General features: G+C 38.7%; 1 protein-coding gene across 18 annotated transcripts in view; it reads right to left on the reverse strand.

The window, feature by feature from the left end:
- Positions 1–874: 874 nt before the first annotated feature.
- Positions 875–15,440, reverse strand: part of CLIP1 (CAP-Gly domain containing linker protein 1) — a 143,792-nt gene continuing 129,226 nt past the window's right edge. For 17 of the 18 annotated variants that reach the window (XM_072600574.1, XM_072600579.1, XM_072600568.1 and 14 more), the window contains 6 exons: positions 14,315–14,367; positions 8,290–8,407; positions 8,051–8,201; positions 5,173–5,210; positions 3,202–3,320; positions 875–2,668 (listed from right to left, as the gene is read on the reverse strand). In XM_072600574.1, the coding sequence (XP_072456675.1) occupies positions 2,443–2,668; positions 3,202–3,320; positions 5,173–5,210; positions 8,051–8,201; positions 8,290–8,407; positions 14,315–14,367 (705 nt within the window). In that variant the 3' untranslated portion in view covers positions 875–2,442. Of the gene's footprint in view, positions 2,669–3,201; positions 3,321–4,442; positions 4,623–5,172; positions 5,211–8,050; positions 8,202–8,289; positions 8,408–14,314; positions 14,368–15,440 lie in introns of those variants that run through there. The other variant, XM_072600573.1, reaches the window with a different exon arrangement.

The following is a 15,440-nucleotide window of genomic DNA, read 5'->3' on the forward strand; positions in this document are numbered from 1 at the left end:
GCTGAAAAAGACTGAGAGGTTTACTGGAGTGCAAGTTCTCCATGAGGCAATAGTGTGGTATGGTCACCAAAAATGCTATTGTGAGCCTGGGCTGCATCAAGAGGGGCATCATCTCCAGGAATGGTGAAATGAGAACCCCACTGAACGCTGCCTTTGTGTGTAATTCTGGACATCACAGTTTCAGAAGGACATTGATAAACCAGAGAGGGTCCAAAGGAGGGTAAGTGGAATGGTGAAGGGCTATGAGCATCATGTCATATGAGGATGGATGGAAGGAATTGGTTTCTTTAGCCTGGAGAAGATGCAGAGGTGGGGAATGTGATAGTTACATCCAAGTATCTAAAAGGCTGTCGTGCAGGAGGGATTAGATACTACTGGACCCAGAGGACAGAACCATGAGCAGTGAGTGAAGTTGCAGAAAGGTCAGTTTATTCTAGATAAGAAACACTTTCTTAAGATTAGTGCAATGGGGCTGCCTTGGGAGGTGGTATAGGTCTTGAGCAGAAGGAGAACAAGTGCCAGAATAGGGGCTTTTTTGGAGTACAGGTTGGGCTAGATACTGCAGAGGTCCCTTTCCAGTCTCAAATTCTGGGTTTCTGGGATGCCACGTTAACGGAACGCTGCTTGATCCAGATCACAAGTCAGGGCAGGTTCTATCATGCTGGAAAGATTTCAAGTATGAGACCAGAGATGGAACGAAGATGTATCTGTACTCTGAGGAGCAGATTTTTAGCCACAGCAATTTTCAAAGGTTTTCTACTAAGGTAAGGAGAGGCCCTGGTGGAACAAGTAGCCACATTGCCCTAATTACTTTAAAAAAAAATCTGGTATGACAGGAGCCACAACCACTCCCAGAGTAACCCAGATTTATCACTACCAACAAAAGAATAATTCTTTATTAAAGTAGATACAGAACACTCAAGTTGTCCAACATTTAATACTGCTTTACATGTTTAACTTATCAGAACAATTCCTACTATTATCATACACCTGTAACCCAGACTTTTCAGATGATTACAGAAGTGGGTTTTCTTCTTTAAAAATATATTCATGTGCCAAATATGCAGTTTACAATCTTGGGGGGGAAGGAGAATACATTTAAGGAATATATACAATTATAGAAGAAAAGTAAACCCATATTGTATTGGAAACCCACACTGAATGGAAGACATGGTATATTTATTTCTTACATATTCTAAGAGACATTCAAGAGAAGATAAATAATTTGAACTGTTTCAGAAACTGTTCTGTTGGATGAGGTTTTATATTTTATTTTTGCTACAAGAAAATCCAAAATTATTCACGTTGAATTTGCCAACTTACATTCATTTAAAAATATAGTAAACCAGAGAAAGTAGAAGGGGAAGGAGCAGGGAGAAAGACCAAAAATTGGTTAACCTAAGTGTTTTATTTCTTATTGAGATTTTGCGCTTCATTAAATAATCGGCTGCTAGGGAAAATGGCAACAGGAGAGAGGGAGGAATGAATTTCTAGAAGAAAAAAAAGAATCCTCCAATGTACAGGTTTTTAAAGGAGGCAAATAAAAACCTTCATAGTTGCAAAACCATGTGGTGCTTTTTCTGGGTTAGGCAGGTATGTTGTAATGAACGAAAGAGATTAAAAATTGTTTTTCACTTTAATAAAGTTAAAAACCTGAAAACAAAACTTCCTGTATTTTTTTTCCAAAAAAATAGAGATTTTTAAAAATATATATACACAATATATAGAAGCTGAGATTATGCAAAAATGAAAAGCAAAAACAAAAATCCTAGGAAGAAGAGTAAATATGCAGCCTCCAGGTCCTAAGCTGTCCCCACAGTGACTTGGAGGGGCCTCACTTCCCTTGGCCTGCTTCATGATTTTATAATCACACAACATGTCAAGCCTGAAATAAAGGCACTCCTGACATCCAGGAAGCGCAGCATATAGAGCTTAGAAATTCTCTGATCAAGAAGAAAACATTTTAAATGAGTAGATGGAAATGTAAGATGGAACACTTTTTTAACTCATTCCAGTGTCAAAGCTATTTTTTAAAAAAATCTAAATGTACAAATGCAGCCTTGAAATTTTAGTGCAAATATGAAAATTAACAGCATAATTTTAAATTTCATTTAAATAAGATAACATAAGGATAGTTCTCTGCTCCATGAGGTTTCCCTATGGATAATTAACATAATGGCATCTGGTGCAAACGTCTTATTAAATATCAAACACATAAAGAAGACAGTAAGAGGTGACAACTCACCTATTTATTATTTCAACTTTAGCTTGAAGAAAGAATAAAAAGGGGTGTTCATGGAAGATCAAAATATTTTTTTTACGATTTGTTGAAGGGTCAAAAAATAATGTGAATCTTCCTGAAGTCTGCACACACCAATGCTGGTGTTCCACTGTTCAGGTGTGCGTGCATCCGAAGAAGACAACATTCCTGGTGTGGGGGCATCAGAATGTCTCATCGTCATTACAATTGGTTGCCCAGTGCCCAAACATCTCGCAGATCTCACAGTAGGGGCGCTCTTCACTCCGGCTGCCGTGGTGTGTGGAATGGGGAGGATCCTCGGACACCTGGGTCTGGGTGGGACAGTCCTCAGTGTCATGTAGGTCAAAGCAGTCACAAATATCACAGAAAAGGCGAGGTTTCTTCTTGAACTGTTTCTCCTGATCATCACTGCCATTCCAATGGGAATAAAGTAAGAAACTTGGCTTTAGCAACATGCATTCAAGAGGAAAAAATGATACTAACAGCCAACATTTATTAAGCAGCTCCTGTGTGCCAGGCACCATGCTACATGTTTTTTTACAAAGATTATCTCATTTGATCCCACAACAACCCTAGGAGGGTTTACAGATGAGGAAACTGAGGCAGACAGCAACTGAATGACATGTCCAGGGTCATCCAGCTAGTATCTGAGATCCATTTTGAACTTGGGTCTTCTTGACTCCAAGCCCAATGCTATGTGCATCATGATGCCCCTCTCTTTATATTTACAAAATCTTATTATGAGGGATTGTTCTATTACCCGCTTTTTAAATTGTCTGCTACACAAAAAATTAATTATTTTCTACCTCTAGAATTTAAATACTTGTGATTTAATAGATTCGAGCTTTGAAAAATCTATATAACTGTCAGCATTCCCCATGTTTGTTTTCAAAAACCACTAGAACCAGTCCTTATAATAAGTCTATATCAGTACTAAATACCTGTCATAGTTATTCAGGTCATTCCCATTTAGAGCAGCTTCTGACATCATTTCTACCTTCATCTTTAAGTCTTGATTTTTCCTCTGAAGATCCACTATTACTGAATTCAGGAAATCGATCTGGTTCATTTGAAAAAAAAAAAAGAGAAAAACTAAAATAAGGGACTTGTCAAATGCAGGAGCACCTGGGAGATAAGGTGACATACTGCCATTGGGCAGCAGGAAGCCACACCATCCATAACTGGAGGGCTCAACACTGTTCACTATCAAACAAATGTTGTCACATGCACTAGAAGGGAATCGTCCAGCTAAGATCTTAACTTAGGACGACTTAAGGATTTTAAACGAGTTTAAAATTCTGCCTAATAGATTTCTTTCAGCTTCAATTGGGCTATGCTGATTTTTAAAAACAGTCCAATGTGTTATTGGTTACACTCTGATAGCAACAAAGTGGGCTATAGCTTTTCCCAATTATTCCATGGAATCAAACTGTTTGCTTGTGTGGAAAATGATAGTCAAGTAGCTGTTTCTTCTAGTAGGAATAAAGAATTCTCCAATAACCTTTTATGTCTCTACTTATGCATATGTGGCCCAAAACCTGACCTTCTTAATTTCCTTTTTAGAGTACCTCAACATATGCCCTCACATGCCCATATGCCCATTAATGTCCAGTACCCTGTTAATCAGTTGTAAAACGTGTGCACAGTAGGAGTGATAGGTCAAAGAAGTGTCAGAAAAATGGGGGGCAAGAGAGGAGGTCAAACTGCAGGTGAAAACTCCCTTTGGTGTTAGAAAACCAAATAGTTATGCTGAGAAAAGGGAATCAAGGCAACATGCACCATAGCTGATATGGGCTATCATGAAATAATGAAACAGCATCCCCTGCTTCCTTCTGCATGGAGGGGTCACCAAAATCAAATGGGTTACTAGCACCTTTTGTTTCTCCTGCAAATGTTTAATGTCACAAATAATTCTTCCATGATGTTTAGATAAGCCTAGCTGCTAAAATTTAAATAGTATGGAATACAGACCAACCCTGATTGCTCAGGAGCTCATCTTCCAGTCTATAAATATACGCTTATCCTCCCTGACTTTATCAGCAATTTTTGTTGTTTGACCCATTATGGAAAAAGCCACAGACCACTATATTCTATCACTGCAGAGTATCATACCCCTCCCAGGGTGAGAAGCAATCAGGTCCCCTTGGAGCACAGCTTCCAACATCCATTTTCATTTCCCAAATGAATCTCAGATATTTTTAGGTTGCCATTTGACTAAGAAACTCATGTCGGATTTATCATAAGGGGGAGTTTCTGGGGTGGGGTAAATGGAGAACAAAATCATTAAATGGACTTAAGTACAGGGATTGAAACCGCAAATAACCACAGAATAAAAGCTTAGGAAACAGAAACAAACCATTTGCTGAGTGGTAGAAAGGGCGGCCAGCAGCAGACGAAATAGGCAGAAGCAAAGGAAGGGGAGGGGGGGAAGAGAAAACAACATTAATAGGGCATTACTGCTTCCAAAGGCAAACTAAACAAGCAAACAAAGATACTTCTAGAGGGAGGAGCCCTACTGAAATGTTTCTGCCCTCCCCACTGTCCCCATCCTAGTGATTAGTAGAAAATGAATAGCTTTCCTTACAGGTAATATTGATAGATATTTATGTAGCATTTAAAAACCACTTAACATCCATTATATCATAGATAATTAGCAACAGCAGGTCCCAATTCCATTATAACACCCTAAGCCCATAATTCTAAAATGAAAGATGGATGTTTGCAGATGTAAAATTACATTTTAAAATGGAAAACAGTCCACCTACGTTAATGTTTCATTGAATTAAAAAAAAATAATTAAATTTTGTTAATCTTGGCTTTTAGAAAATAAATTCATCCTCCCTCCTCCCTAAAAAAAAACATGTTCTACTCAGGGCATTATTTTAAAGAGAAAAAAAAAAAAAAGGTTTTACCTGACTCTCTTGAGCTCTCTCCTCCTCTTCAGAATTACCTTAAATGGAAAAGAAAAAGAGAAAAGAATTTGGAAAAATAATTGCAACTTTTTGTGGTTTGAAAAATACAGATGAAGTTTCCATAGTCAATTATGATTAAACCACGAAAAGCAGCATCATCAAAGGTTATTATTATAAACTTTTATAATAAACGGGAGGGAAATTCCCCGATGAGTGTGATGAGAATACCTCTCCTTCTGTGGGAGAGGTTCTTCAGCCAACATTTTAGGGCAATCTGATGAAGCTTATTTTCAGAACAATGTTTTCAAATGTATAAAACAAAGAACGTTAAAAAAAATACAGAAACTCATTCTTTGTGGATGCTTTAAACGCACACAACAAAGCAGTGAGAATTACAAAGGAAACTAAACTGAAAGACAGTTACCAAAATGTTTGTAGAACACGTTCACGAGCTCTAAGAACCCCTGCTCACAGAGAAAGGATGGACACAGCCAAGCACCTTGCTAAGAGAACAGACAGCTCCTGATAGGATACCAGTGATTAAGGGGGCTAGAGCTCCTACAAGGAGAATCTCCAGGCGGAGAAGTCCCTGCACCAGACTGCGGCAACTCTCATCCAACTCTGTCCTTTCCTCCTGTCTTTCAGAAAGAATGCAGGGTGAGAAACAAGCAAAAGGGCACCCCCTCATCCCCTCCTGACCAGTGAATGGATGGAACCTCGCAGGGAAAGCCAGGGCAGAAGTAGCCATGTGCTTGCCTCTGGGGCCTGGGACAAATTGTAAAAGTGGATCGTCTCAGCCCAAGAGGTCACAATGGCCGGCAGGGCTCTCTTCCTGCAGAAACACATCCGAGGCAGTCATATGTGCTGGCCCATGGAGGCTACAAGAGGAACTCGTGAACAATGTTCCTGGCTCCTAACCTCCTGCCTAGAGGAGGGGGCATCTTTTAACAAGAGAAGGGAGAGTTCTTTGGCAGTGCCAACTCTGGGAACTGCCTCGTGAGTAAATCTAAGTTTAAAAGTTCAAGCTTCTAGAGAGGAAGGGAATTCTTGAGCGGTGTGTCTTTTGGAAAAAGAACATCATTTGTGTAGCAATTTTTTAGCTCAAGGTCTAGTGGAGAGACTAACCGTAGAATATGAGGAGCAAGACCCCAACTATGACTGAGTTACTTGGATTGTGCAGATCATATGGGATCGTAAACTGTATGTGGTGTGAGGGGAAAAGCTACAGGATGGCACTACCAGGATATCAGGGTTCTGTGCCATCTTGTGGGAGAAAGGATTTCACCAGGATATTGAGGGGTTGCCCCACTCCCCACCTTCCAAGGGAAGCTTAGAAACTACAGTGAGTGCTCAAGGGCTTTCTGTCTCTGTGTCCTCCTGTAAGTCCTTGGCACCTTATACTTCCTGTGGGGTAAAATAAGCATGGCCTCTACTAGATATGCATTTGTTACCCTGAAAGCTAGTATGAGATTGGGGAATCCTGTTATCCTTAGGTAAACAAGGTGGGGCAGTGGAGTCAGGAAGACTTGAATTCAAATCTAGCCTCAGAAACCGAAAAGCTGTTTGATCCTGGGCAAGTCACTTAACCCTGTTTGCCTCAGTTTTGTCATCCATAAAATGGGGATAACAGCAAATACTTCACAGGGTATGAGAATGAAATAAGATAATATTTGTAAAGTGCTTAGCAAAAAGTAATAAATGTTTCTTTCCTTCTTTCCATATCCACAAAAATATAGACAAGCCTACTGGAAATTTCCCAGTGTAAAACATGGATGAAGGCAAATGAGCCAGAGAGAAAATTACTCTTTCTCTAACGCTTCCTGATCAGGTCCACATAACCCTGGAGAAAGGGAAGGGACTTAGGAGGGCCCACAAGGGTCCAGCTTCACTTTATTCAACCTTAGGGATTAAACATTTGAATGCAAGGACTTGGCAAGGGCATTTTCTCCACTGAGCACTGTGACCTTGATAAGAGTTATTTAGAATACTTAGGCTTTGAATTTAGCTTTAAGAAGGAAGCCTATCTGAGAAGAGGCCTAAGGAAAAGCTCAAGGTCCCCTTATCTAGACCCTTCATAATTTAAAGGGCTTTGATTATATCTATCACCCAGGACTCTTTTCTGTCTAGTCTATTATCATGTCCAAAAGTCATCCTGAATGGGGAGCTCCGAGGTCACCCCAGCGAGGGCAAGAAAAGAGAAATGGCATATGAAGAGGTCAAAGTCACAATGGAGTTGATATAGATTATCATTGCCTCTGTCCTTATATGTGCAAACCTGTGTCCACCAAGACATTCTAAAGGTCTGCTATTTAAAAGAAATATTCACAGACAGGGTCAGAAGATCATAGGTCTAGAAATGGAAGGGTCCTCAGAGGTGTTTAGCACTTTCATTTTAGAGAAGGGAAACCTGAGGCCCAGGGAGGTGAAGGGACTTGCCCAAGGTCATGTAGGTAGTAAGGGGCAGAGTCAGAATTGGAACTCAGGTCCTCTGACTCAAGAGCACTATCTCCCACTCCCCAGTCTATGATGAATCTGGAGCATCACTATCTCCTTGCTAACACAGGCTGTAAAGTAAGGGTGGTCAATCTTGGTGACTCCTCCATGGAGTCTACCATTGATTCCCTTGGCTTCTCTGATAGCAGTTTGTACTTGTCCCATCCCTTCTATTTGACTTAATTTCTCTAAGAGCAGAGAATGTCCTTTTACATGCTGGCCTCTGAGCCGTCTCTAACGGGGCTGTGGCACATCGCAAACACATCACAAAAACATTCCTCAGTTTAGCACTGGGAGCTTTCTGCACATGATGGAGCTCAGTCAGTGCTGGTGAAATCTGTCTGAGCGCCACAGCTCTGAAAAGCCAAATCTCTATCGCCTTTACCTCCAAAGCCGCTCAGCTGCCTCTTGTTTTCCTTAAGTTTCAGCTCCAGGTTCTTCACCTTCAGTTCCAGTTTCACCTTATCTGATTCTAATGACTGAACAACTGAATGTAAAGACTTGGCAGAAGCATTTTCTCCCCGGAGCACTGTGACCTGGAATAAAAGTCATTTATAAATACTTAGGCTTTGAATTTTAATAAATAAAGGTGGCATGAAGACTCATCTCTAGATTGTACTGCACCTCATTTCTGAGTTTTTCCAGTTCTGCGTCCTTTTCTGTGAGCAAGGCACTAGTAATACTGATGGATTTCTGTAAGGAAGCTCTCTCTTCATCAGTGTCTGTTTTGTACACGGATTCTCTAAAAAACCAAAGAGAGTTAAAGAGTTCCAGAAATCAACCAAGAGTTATCAACATACACAGACAAGCGTGTATGTATCTGTGTTAAAACACAAAGGCAAAATTAACACTGGCAAGTTTAAGTTAATTTCTAAGACTACTGAAACAATTTATAAAAGGAGATTTGTAAGGATATCAAAACTATCACACTGCAAAAGCAGTTGGGGATTTTACTTAATGCAGAAAGAAAAAACAAAAAAAGTTTACCTACGCATATACATGCCAGAATCTGCACATCATCACATCCATTTGAATTTAAGGAAAAATGTTAATTGGTTTGGAAGGTGTAGACTCAGAAACTGTGTCAAATAAAACAATTCACCAAAATCTAATTTTGAATTGAATTTTGTTACTTCCTGGAATAATTTTCACTCAAGCAACAAAAACCACATGCAAAGCTTAATTATACAGTTTTCATGCAAAGCGCTGGTTATGCTGGAAGTATCTTCTGGTCCTCACTAATTTATGTTTGCTTATTAAGAAATTTTCACCCACATGTTTTAAGAGACAAATTATACCAAAGTAATAATAGCAACATTAGTACTACTGCCTTGTGAACTAAGGAAAATTTGGATTATTGCTCAGGAATTGTAGAATCTAAAAGAGATGCTAAGCATTACTGTGTAATGGTCAGAGGAAGGTAAAACTATTTATCAGGTGGGGAATGATGATTGGACTGCAATTCTAGGTCTGTGACTGACTCAAGATCTCTGACCCTTGTAAAAATATCTTTTGGGTATCTTCTTATTCATGCTGACATATCAGAAAGAGCTATTGAACCCTTTAATGGCAGGAAAGCCTTCAGCTCATAGCCAGAGGAAGAGGTAAGAAAAAAAAAAAAAAGGAAGAGCGGAGAGACAGAAAAAGACCTGGACTGGGGAAATTACAAAATTGAGAGAGGCAAAGGAGAAAAAGTGAAAGTAAAGACAATTCAGAAAGAGGTTGGTGTAAAGGGTAAAAAATGAATTGTCCATGGGAATGAAGAGAACAAGCTGATATTATAAAAATAGGTACTCTGAGGGGAAATGGGAGGAAAAAAAAAATCTTCTTAGATATTGTATGTTCTTAACTGTCCAACAACCTAGAATCTTATCTAAATGATTTATTTTTCACCAAGATATAATCATCTTAAGCATGAAGCCAAATTACACTGAATTACATAACAAATAGCTGGTGAACAGGACAGGACTCAGTATTGGATACATCCTTCTCATGACAAACTAGAGAATGGAACAGCTAGCAGGCCCAGGTTAAAAATTTGCAGTCTTTATTTGTGTCCATTTTAGTGAGACCCACGATATCCAGCACATGAATCACAATAGTATAATGACTCCGGGTAAACTGGAAACCCAAGCAAAGATGAAAATATAAGTGCTGTCTTAACCTCATTGCTCAGCTCACACTTATACTCCAGAATGGTAGGTAGTCAGAAAAGAATCTGGGTTTGACTAGAATTCCCTGGCTTGGATACACCATGGTTTCTTACATCCGCATCGGAGAAGGGTAGACAATAGTACGGTCAAATGCATAACGGAATGAGAAAATGGACTTTCTACTGAAGATACGGACTTACTTTCACTCTATGTAAAATGACTGATTTGCAGTAAAGGTGTTGGAACCTAACATCAAGCAGGTAATAAATGGCTATTAGTCAAAAGATTTAGGAAGAAGGAAATCATACCTGTGTCCACATTGTGTGATGCCCCTACAAGTTACTTTTCTAGGAAATTTGCATAGTAGCATATAGTGTCAAAACTGCCTTGGATTAACGTGTTTTATTTCTATCTCACCTACCGAATGAAAAACATAATGTTAACTGCTTCTCCTGAGAGAATATGGCCACAAGAGAGCTGGATTCTCCTGTAATTCAGGTTAAAAGTTGGCCAGATCTTATGGGATGTCCACCTTGGGGGTAAGGGAAAGGAGAAGCAATGAAAGAATGTTGACGGATGTTCCCCTGACAGGATTCTCTCCCTGCTACATGACCTCTAGAGAAGATGCCTGTTTCTGGAAGAAGCTGCTGAGCAATACTTTGTTGTGTAGGGTTGAAAGAACGGTTAATTCTGCCGTTCTTTGCTATTTGTCCAAGAGATCAAAACTCTAGAGGCTGTCAAATCCAAGCTGGAAAAAAAAAGCGTTTATTCCAAGTCAGACGGTAAAATGCTACCAGCCCTGTGACCACGTAGCCATGGTCTAACAGAAAATACAAACAGTGCCTGCTCTGCCAAGAAAAAAATGTCTATGTATAGGCAGACCTGAAATCCATAACTTTCTGTGATAGATCTTCTTGTGTCAGATCCTTACTGGCAGCTCCACTAAGCAGATTGTTTTTAGGACCAAAACTAAGTCCCACATCCAACCTGAGAGCTACTAATAGTAATAGTCTAGCAAGGACTCAATAAATCCACAACTAACAGTGTGATAATTACTTGACTGAAATGGCTCCCCTATTATTTTTTTAATCTAATACCAGCTGAGCAAGAATTGACCAGGGTAGGGATTTATTATTTTAAAGGGGAACACATTGCCCAGATTCTTTTCTTACTACCACAATAGAAATAAATTCCAGTAATGAAGCAAATACCTTAAAGTGTTACTGGGCAAGCTTTAAAAATGCAAGATAACAAGAACCACATGTTAGAAACATGAAGAGAAATGCAAAATACAGTAAGGAGAACTAAATTTGCACTGAAATTCTTTATCATATAAATAAAAAATAAATACATATGTGTGTGTATGTATATATATATGTATATATATAAATATATAAATACTGCGAAGAGTATTTTACAAAACAAAAGCAAGACACTGAGGGACAAAGGCAGCCAAAAATATATACAACAATTTTTTACTAAAAAAATATAAAAATTATTTATTATAACGTGGATAGACTTTCTTTAGTCTTACCATTAAAGACACACAGATATAGCAAAGGAAGCAAGAGTAGGAAAGGGAAAAGAGAGGAGTGAAATGAGCATTGATAAGTTGCGCAAGCCCGAAGACAGTAAGACAGTTAGCAATCCACAATGAGTCTAACGCGCTGAAGAAACACAGAACCCCCTTCTTTGTGAGTTTGTAAATAACAGCACCAAAGAATTATCATTTCCTACGGACATATCTGCCCCAGGAAGAATCACTGGAGAGGGCAAGGGCAGATCTCTTCTGGGTTTCGAGCCTGGAAGCTTCTTCCTCAGTGTCCGGAAGCCTAGAGAAGCTAGAGAAGCCTGGGGCTCTCCTGCTGCCAAAGGCTGCCAGCATGGCTGGGGTGCTGGGGGTGCTGAAACCACATTCTCACATGGCATCTGAATGACTGTACTGAGAATGGTAAGGCTTACTGTATTTCTTCAGAAGATACCTTGGAGACTGCTTGGAAAGCACCCGCCCCACTTTTAAACAATTTCACCTAATTAAATGAGCAGATTTTTTATATGCCCTCCCCTGTCACTGACTGCTGTTTAGTATGCAAAGGGCAGAAAAAGATCACCAGCATAGATGGACACTCATTAGTAATGTTAACATGTTTCTCTACCCTAAAGACTAAAGTATGAAGCACTTTTAAAAGGGGCAATTTTGAGGACACCTCAAATAACACTTGTGCATAATTTAACAACTAAAAGGTATGATTTCCAAACAATTGTCTTCACTTTAAAACACCTGTTTTTGAATATGAATAATGGCTTTCAGGATTTCTTCAAAATGCTTTTTCTTATCGTTTATTTGGAGTTGAAAGTATCATTCAAATTGAATTTCAACATAATGATCGTTGGTACAAAACAATTTTTTCAGGTTATCCTGAATTAAACTTATTTGCATTTTCATTCCAATCAGTTTTTAAATTCAGTTGTTTAGTAGCTGTTCTGTTTCTTGAATTAGTAAGATCCTAAATTCAGAACGGAAAAAGACCTTACAGACTGTCTATAATTAGGGAAAATGAGGTCCAAGGAGTTTAAGTAACCTTCCCAAGGTTACTCAAGTGCTTGATTTTTGGAGTTTCTGAACATTAGTACTCGGAACCTTTCACTGAAGGCACAGATATTCCCTCAAGTTATTTGTAAATGGATGACTTAAGATCTCTTTTGCTTTGTTTGTTTTTTTTAATATAAGTTTGCTATTAAAGTTATTTTGCAGGATCTTACTAACAATTTATTTTGCAGTTACACATGTAGAACTGAAGATAATTCACTTATAGAACTGACTGCAAACTCACATTTAGGAGCATAATTAATTAGTCAAAATGAATTTGCACTGAGAGTTCCCAAAAGAAAAAAAATCTAGGAAGATTTGAAAAATAATTCTAACACCTGGAATTGGTTTTCTGAGCATCTCCACATTAGAAGTTACCCATTCCTGGGGAAAAATGTGTATTTGTCAGTCTATTTCCTAAATATACCAAGGGCTTAACTGGCAGTATAGATGGGGGAAAGGGGAGAAATAATATCATAGGCCCCCAAATGTGGTCTTTTTATAGGATATGACTATATTTAATCGACTGAATAATCGTATTGCGAAATACATGAATTACAGAAACACTTTTATATAATTTCATTTTGTCAAGCAAATAAGGGCTGATAAATGATAGGATTTACTCCTAAAGTTAGTCTTAAATAAAAGTCATTTGGAGAAAAAATGTTGTCAATCTATTTTTTAAAAAACCCAAAGACAGAAATTATGTCAGCACATTATTTATAAATTCACTTGCAAAAAACTGTAAAAGAACAAGCACTATTCATTTTTTCAAAGACTCCTAGGAGTTTACATGAAGAGCTTTCTAGGAGAAAGAAATTTGGGACCTGATTAATTTTTCTTTAAGACTTTCCTTTTATCTCCAAAAATGTATGAGTTGCTACAACTCTGCTCATCTGGACAGTTTACTACTAGTTCATGAAGTCAACCTAGTGGCACTCCCCTTGAAGGACCCATGTCTCAGCCTGCCTTGTTTAGGCCCCAAATTTCTATTTTGTGTTTAAACTCTTTCAAACTGACCACATATAATTTATAATGCTGTTCACAGAGCTGAAGCACTCCCTGAATGAAGTACAGTAATGCCTAGGCAGGATGTCATGTGCCTTGTTAGTGGCAGGGGAGGCATGGAAGATTATCCCATGGTTAAGCTGCTCTCTCCCAGGAAGCATCTTTTAAAAATAACCATAAATTTGGTTTCATTGGTTAGACAATAGTTCTCATTCAGCATTCTGACTGCAAACCACAGGCTAAGGTTCCCTGGGCACGTCTTGCCTGACATACAATACTAAGCACAGAGTTTTTTGGGATGGAAACAAGCCGCTCATTCAGTAAGAGCAGACAGTGATTCCATCAGGATGCACAAGCATCAGGCTTCTGAAGAGCTTATATCAATAGGGGCACAGTTCACTGCTACTCAAAATGATGATTAAAATAATCCTGGGTTGCCATTGTTACAATCTTATTATGAAAGCATAACGATATTAAAGCTCTTTTAAAGAAAATGAACTGGAACCTGAAAAATTATTTGCTTTCAATCAATTACTATAACTGGAAAGTTCACTTTTTTATACTTCCAATATCAGGTTTCACATGAGATTCTGGTACTTCACAGAAAATTAAATGGTATTTTTAATTGTATCTAACAGGACTTGTATGCTACAGAAGAAAAGTCACAAAGTACAACTATGTTGATAAACGAAACTAAATATGCCTCTCTCAAGTTTGAATGGTAACCCAAGTGAAAACATTTGCATTTAATTTTCTATTCACTGTATTAGGTAGGAATGTCAAACTACCATCATGCACTTTTCTGGGCATAAGAAACTTTCCTTTGTACCTTTAAAGCAAGTCCCAATACTCTGACAATAATGACCATATTGAAAAATCTTTTTTAAAAAACCCTTACCTCTTTTTCATCTCTAACAGCTGGTTATTGAGTACAGATCTTTCGCCCTCCAGCTAAAAAGTACAAGAAAGAAAAAACATAAAAAAGCTGATTTTCATGATAAGCAGTTCAAAGAAAATCAATTATTTATCCCATATGGCATATCCACAGCTTCCATTGGTATCTGCCAACAAAGGTTCAAAGGCAACCAATTTTCTCTGAAAAACTAGGGTAACTAAAACATAAAATCCGATTGGTCCATAAAATGGAATCAAGTGACAATGCTTATTGCTTTATTTAAGTGCCCAGGGTCCTTATAAGTCACTCTTCATGAGCCCTTGTCAAAACTGACAGAACCCTGGGCTCAGTTAGGAGGCCAGGGGTCTAGACTCACACCCACCAACTGTACAACATTAGTCATTTACCTTTCTGAGCCTCAGTTGCCATAACTCTAAAATGAGGGAACTGAAGTATGCATGTATCTTATCTAAGTACTAGATAATAAATTCTACAAGCAAAGGACCAGGTTATTATTTAACTTAGTGTATAAACTAGGGCCCAGCAAAATACTCTCCAAACAGTAAGCATTTAATAAATATTTATTGAGTTAAACTGAATTGATTTTAAACTTTGAAGTAAGGTGGTGGTTTCACCTGCGGTTTTACCACCAATAATTTTACACATGTGAGTTTTTGGACTCCAGCCTCTAATAGGTTCACTCTTGATCTGGTCAGACAGGAAGGACAGGAAGACAGCTTTGGAGGGGTTAATAATCTTACTTTATTCTAGTCTTCTTAATGGAAGTTGCTGATCATGGGAGCACCATCTACTAAAGCACTCCCTAATCACCTTCTTGCAGGGGCCAGCAAGAATGAGGGGTAGCTATCCTTACCTCTTGATGGGGTCAGTCAAGACATGCACAGCATCGTAGCTTGTGCATCCCTAAATACCCTCAAGCCTTGATGGGGGTCGATCAAAGTATACACAGTATTACGCTGTCATATTCGGCTATGGGATCCCCCTAGGCCTCGATGGGGGCTGATCAAGGCAGGTACATGCATTCCTCTATGCATTACCCAAATCCCAAATGGCTGCCCCACTCACTGACCAGTGACCACGTGCTTTATAGGGCAACAGATAAAGAAAG

The sequence above is a fragment of the Notamacropus eugenii genome, chromosome 4 (genome assembly GCF_028372415.1).
Source record: "Notamacropus eugenii isolate mMacEug1 chromosome 4, mMacEug1.pri_v2, whole genome shotgun sequence".
NCBI lineage: Eukaryota > Metazoa > Chordata > Mammalia > Diprotodontia > Macropodidae > Notamacropus > Notamacropus eugenii.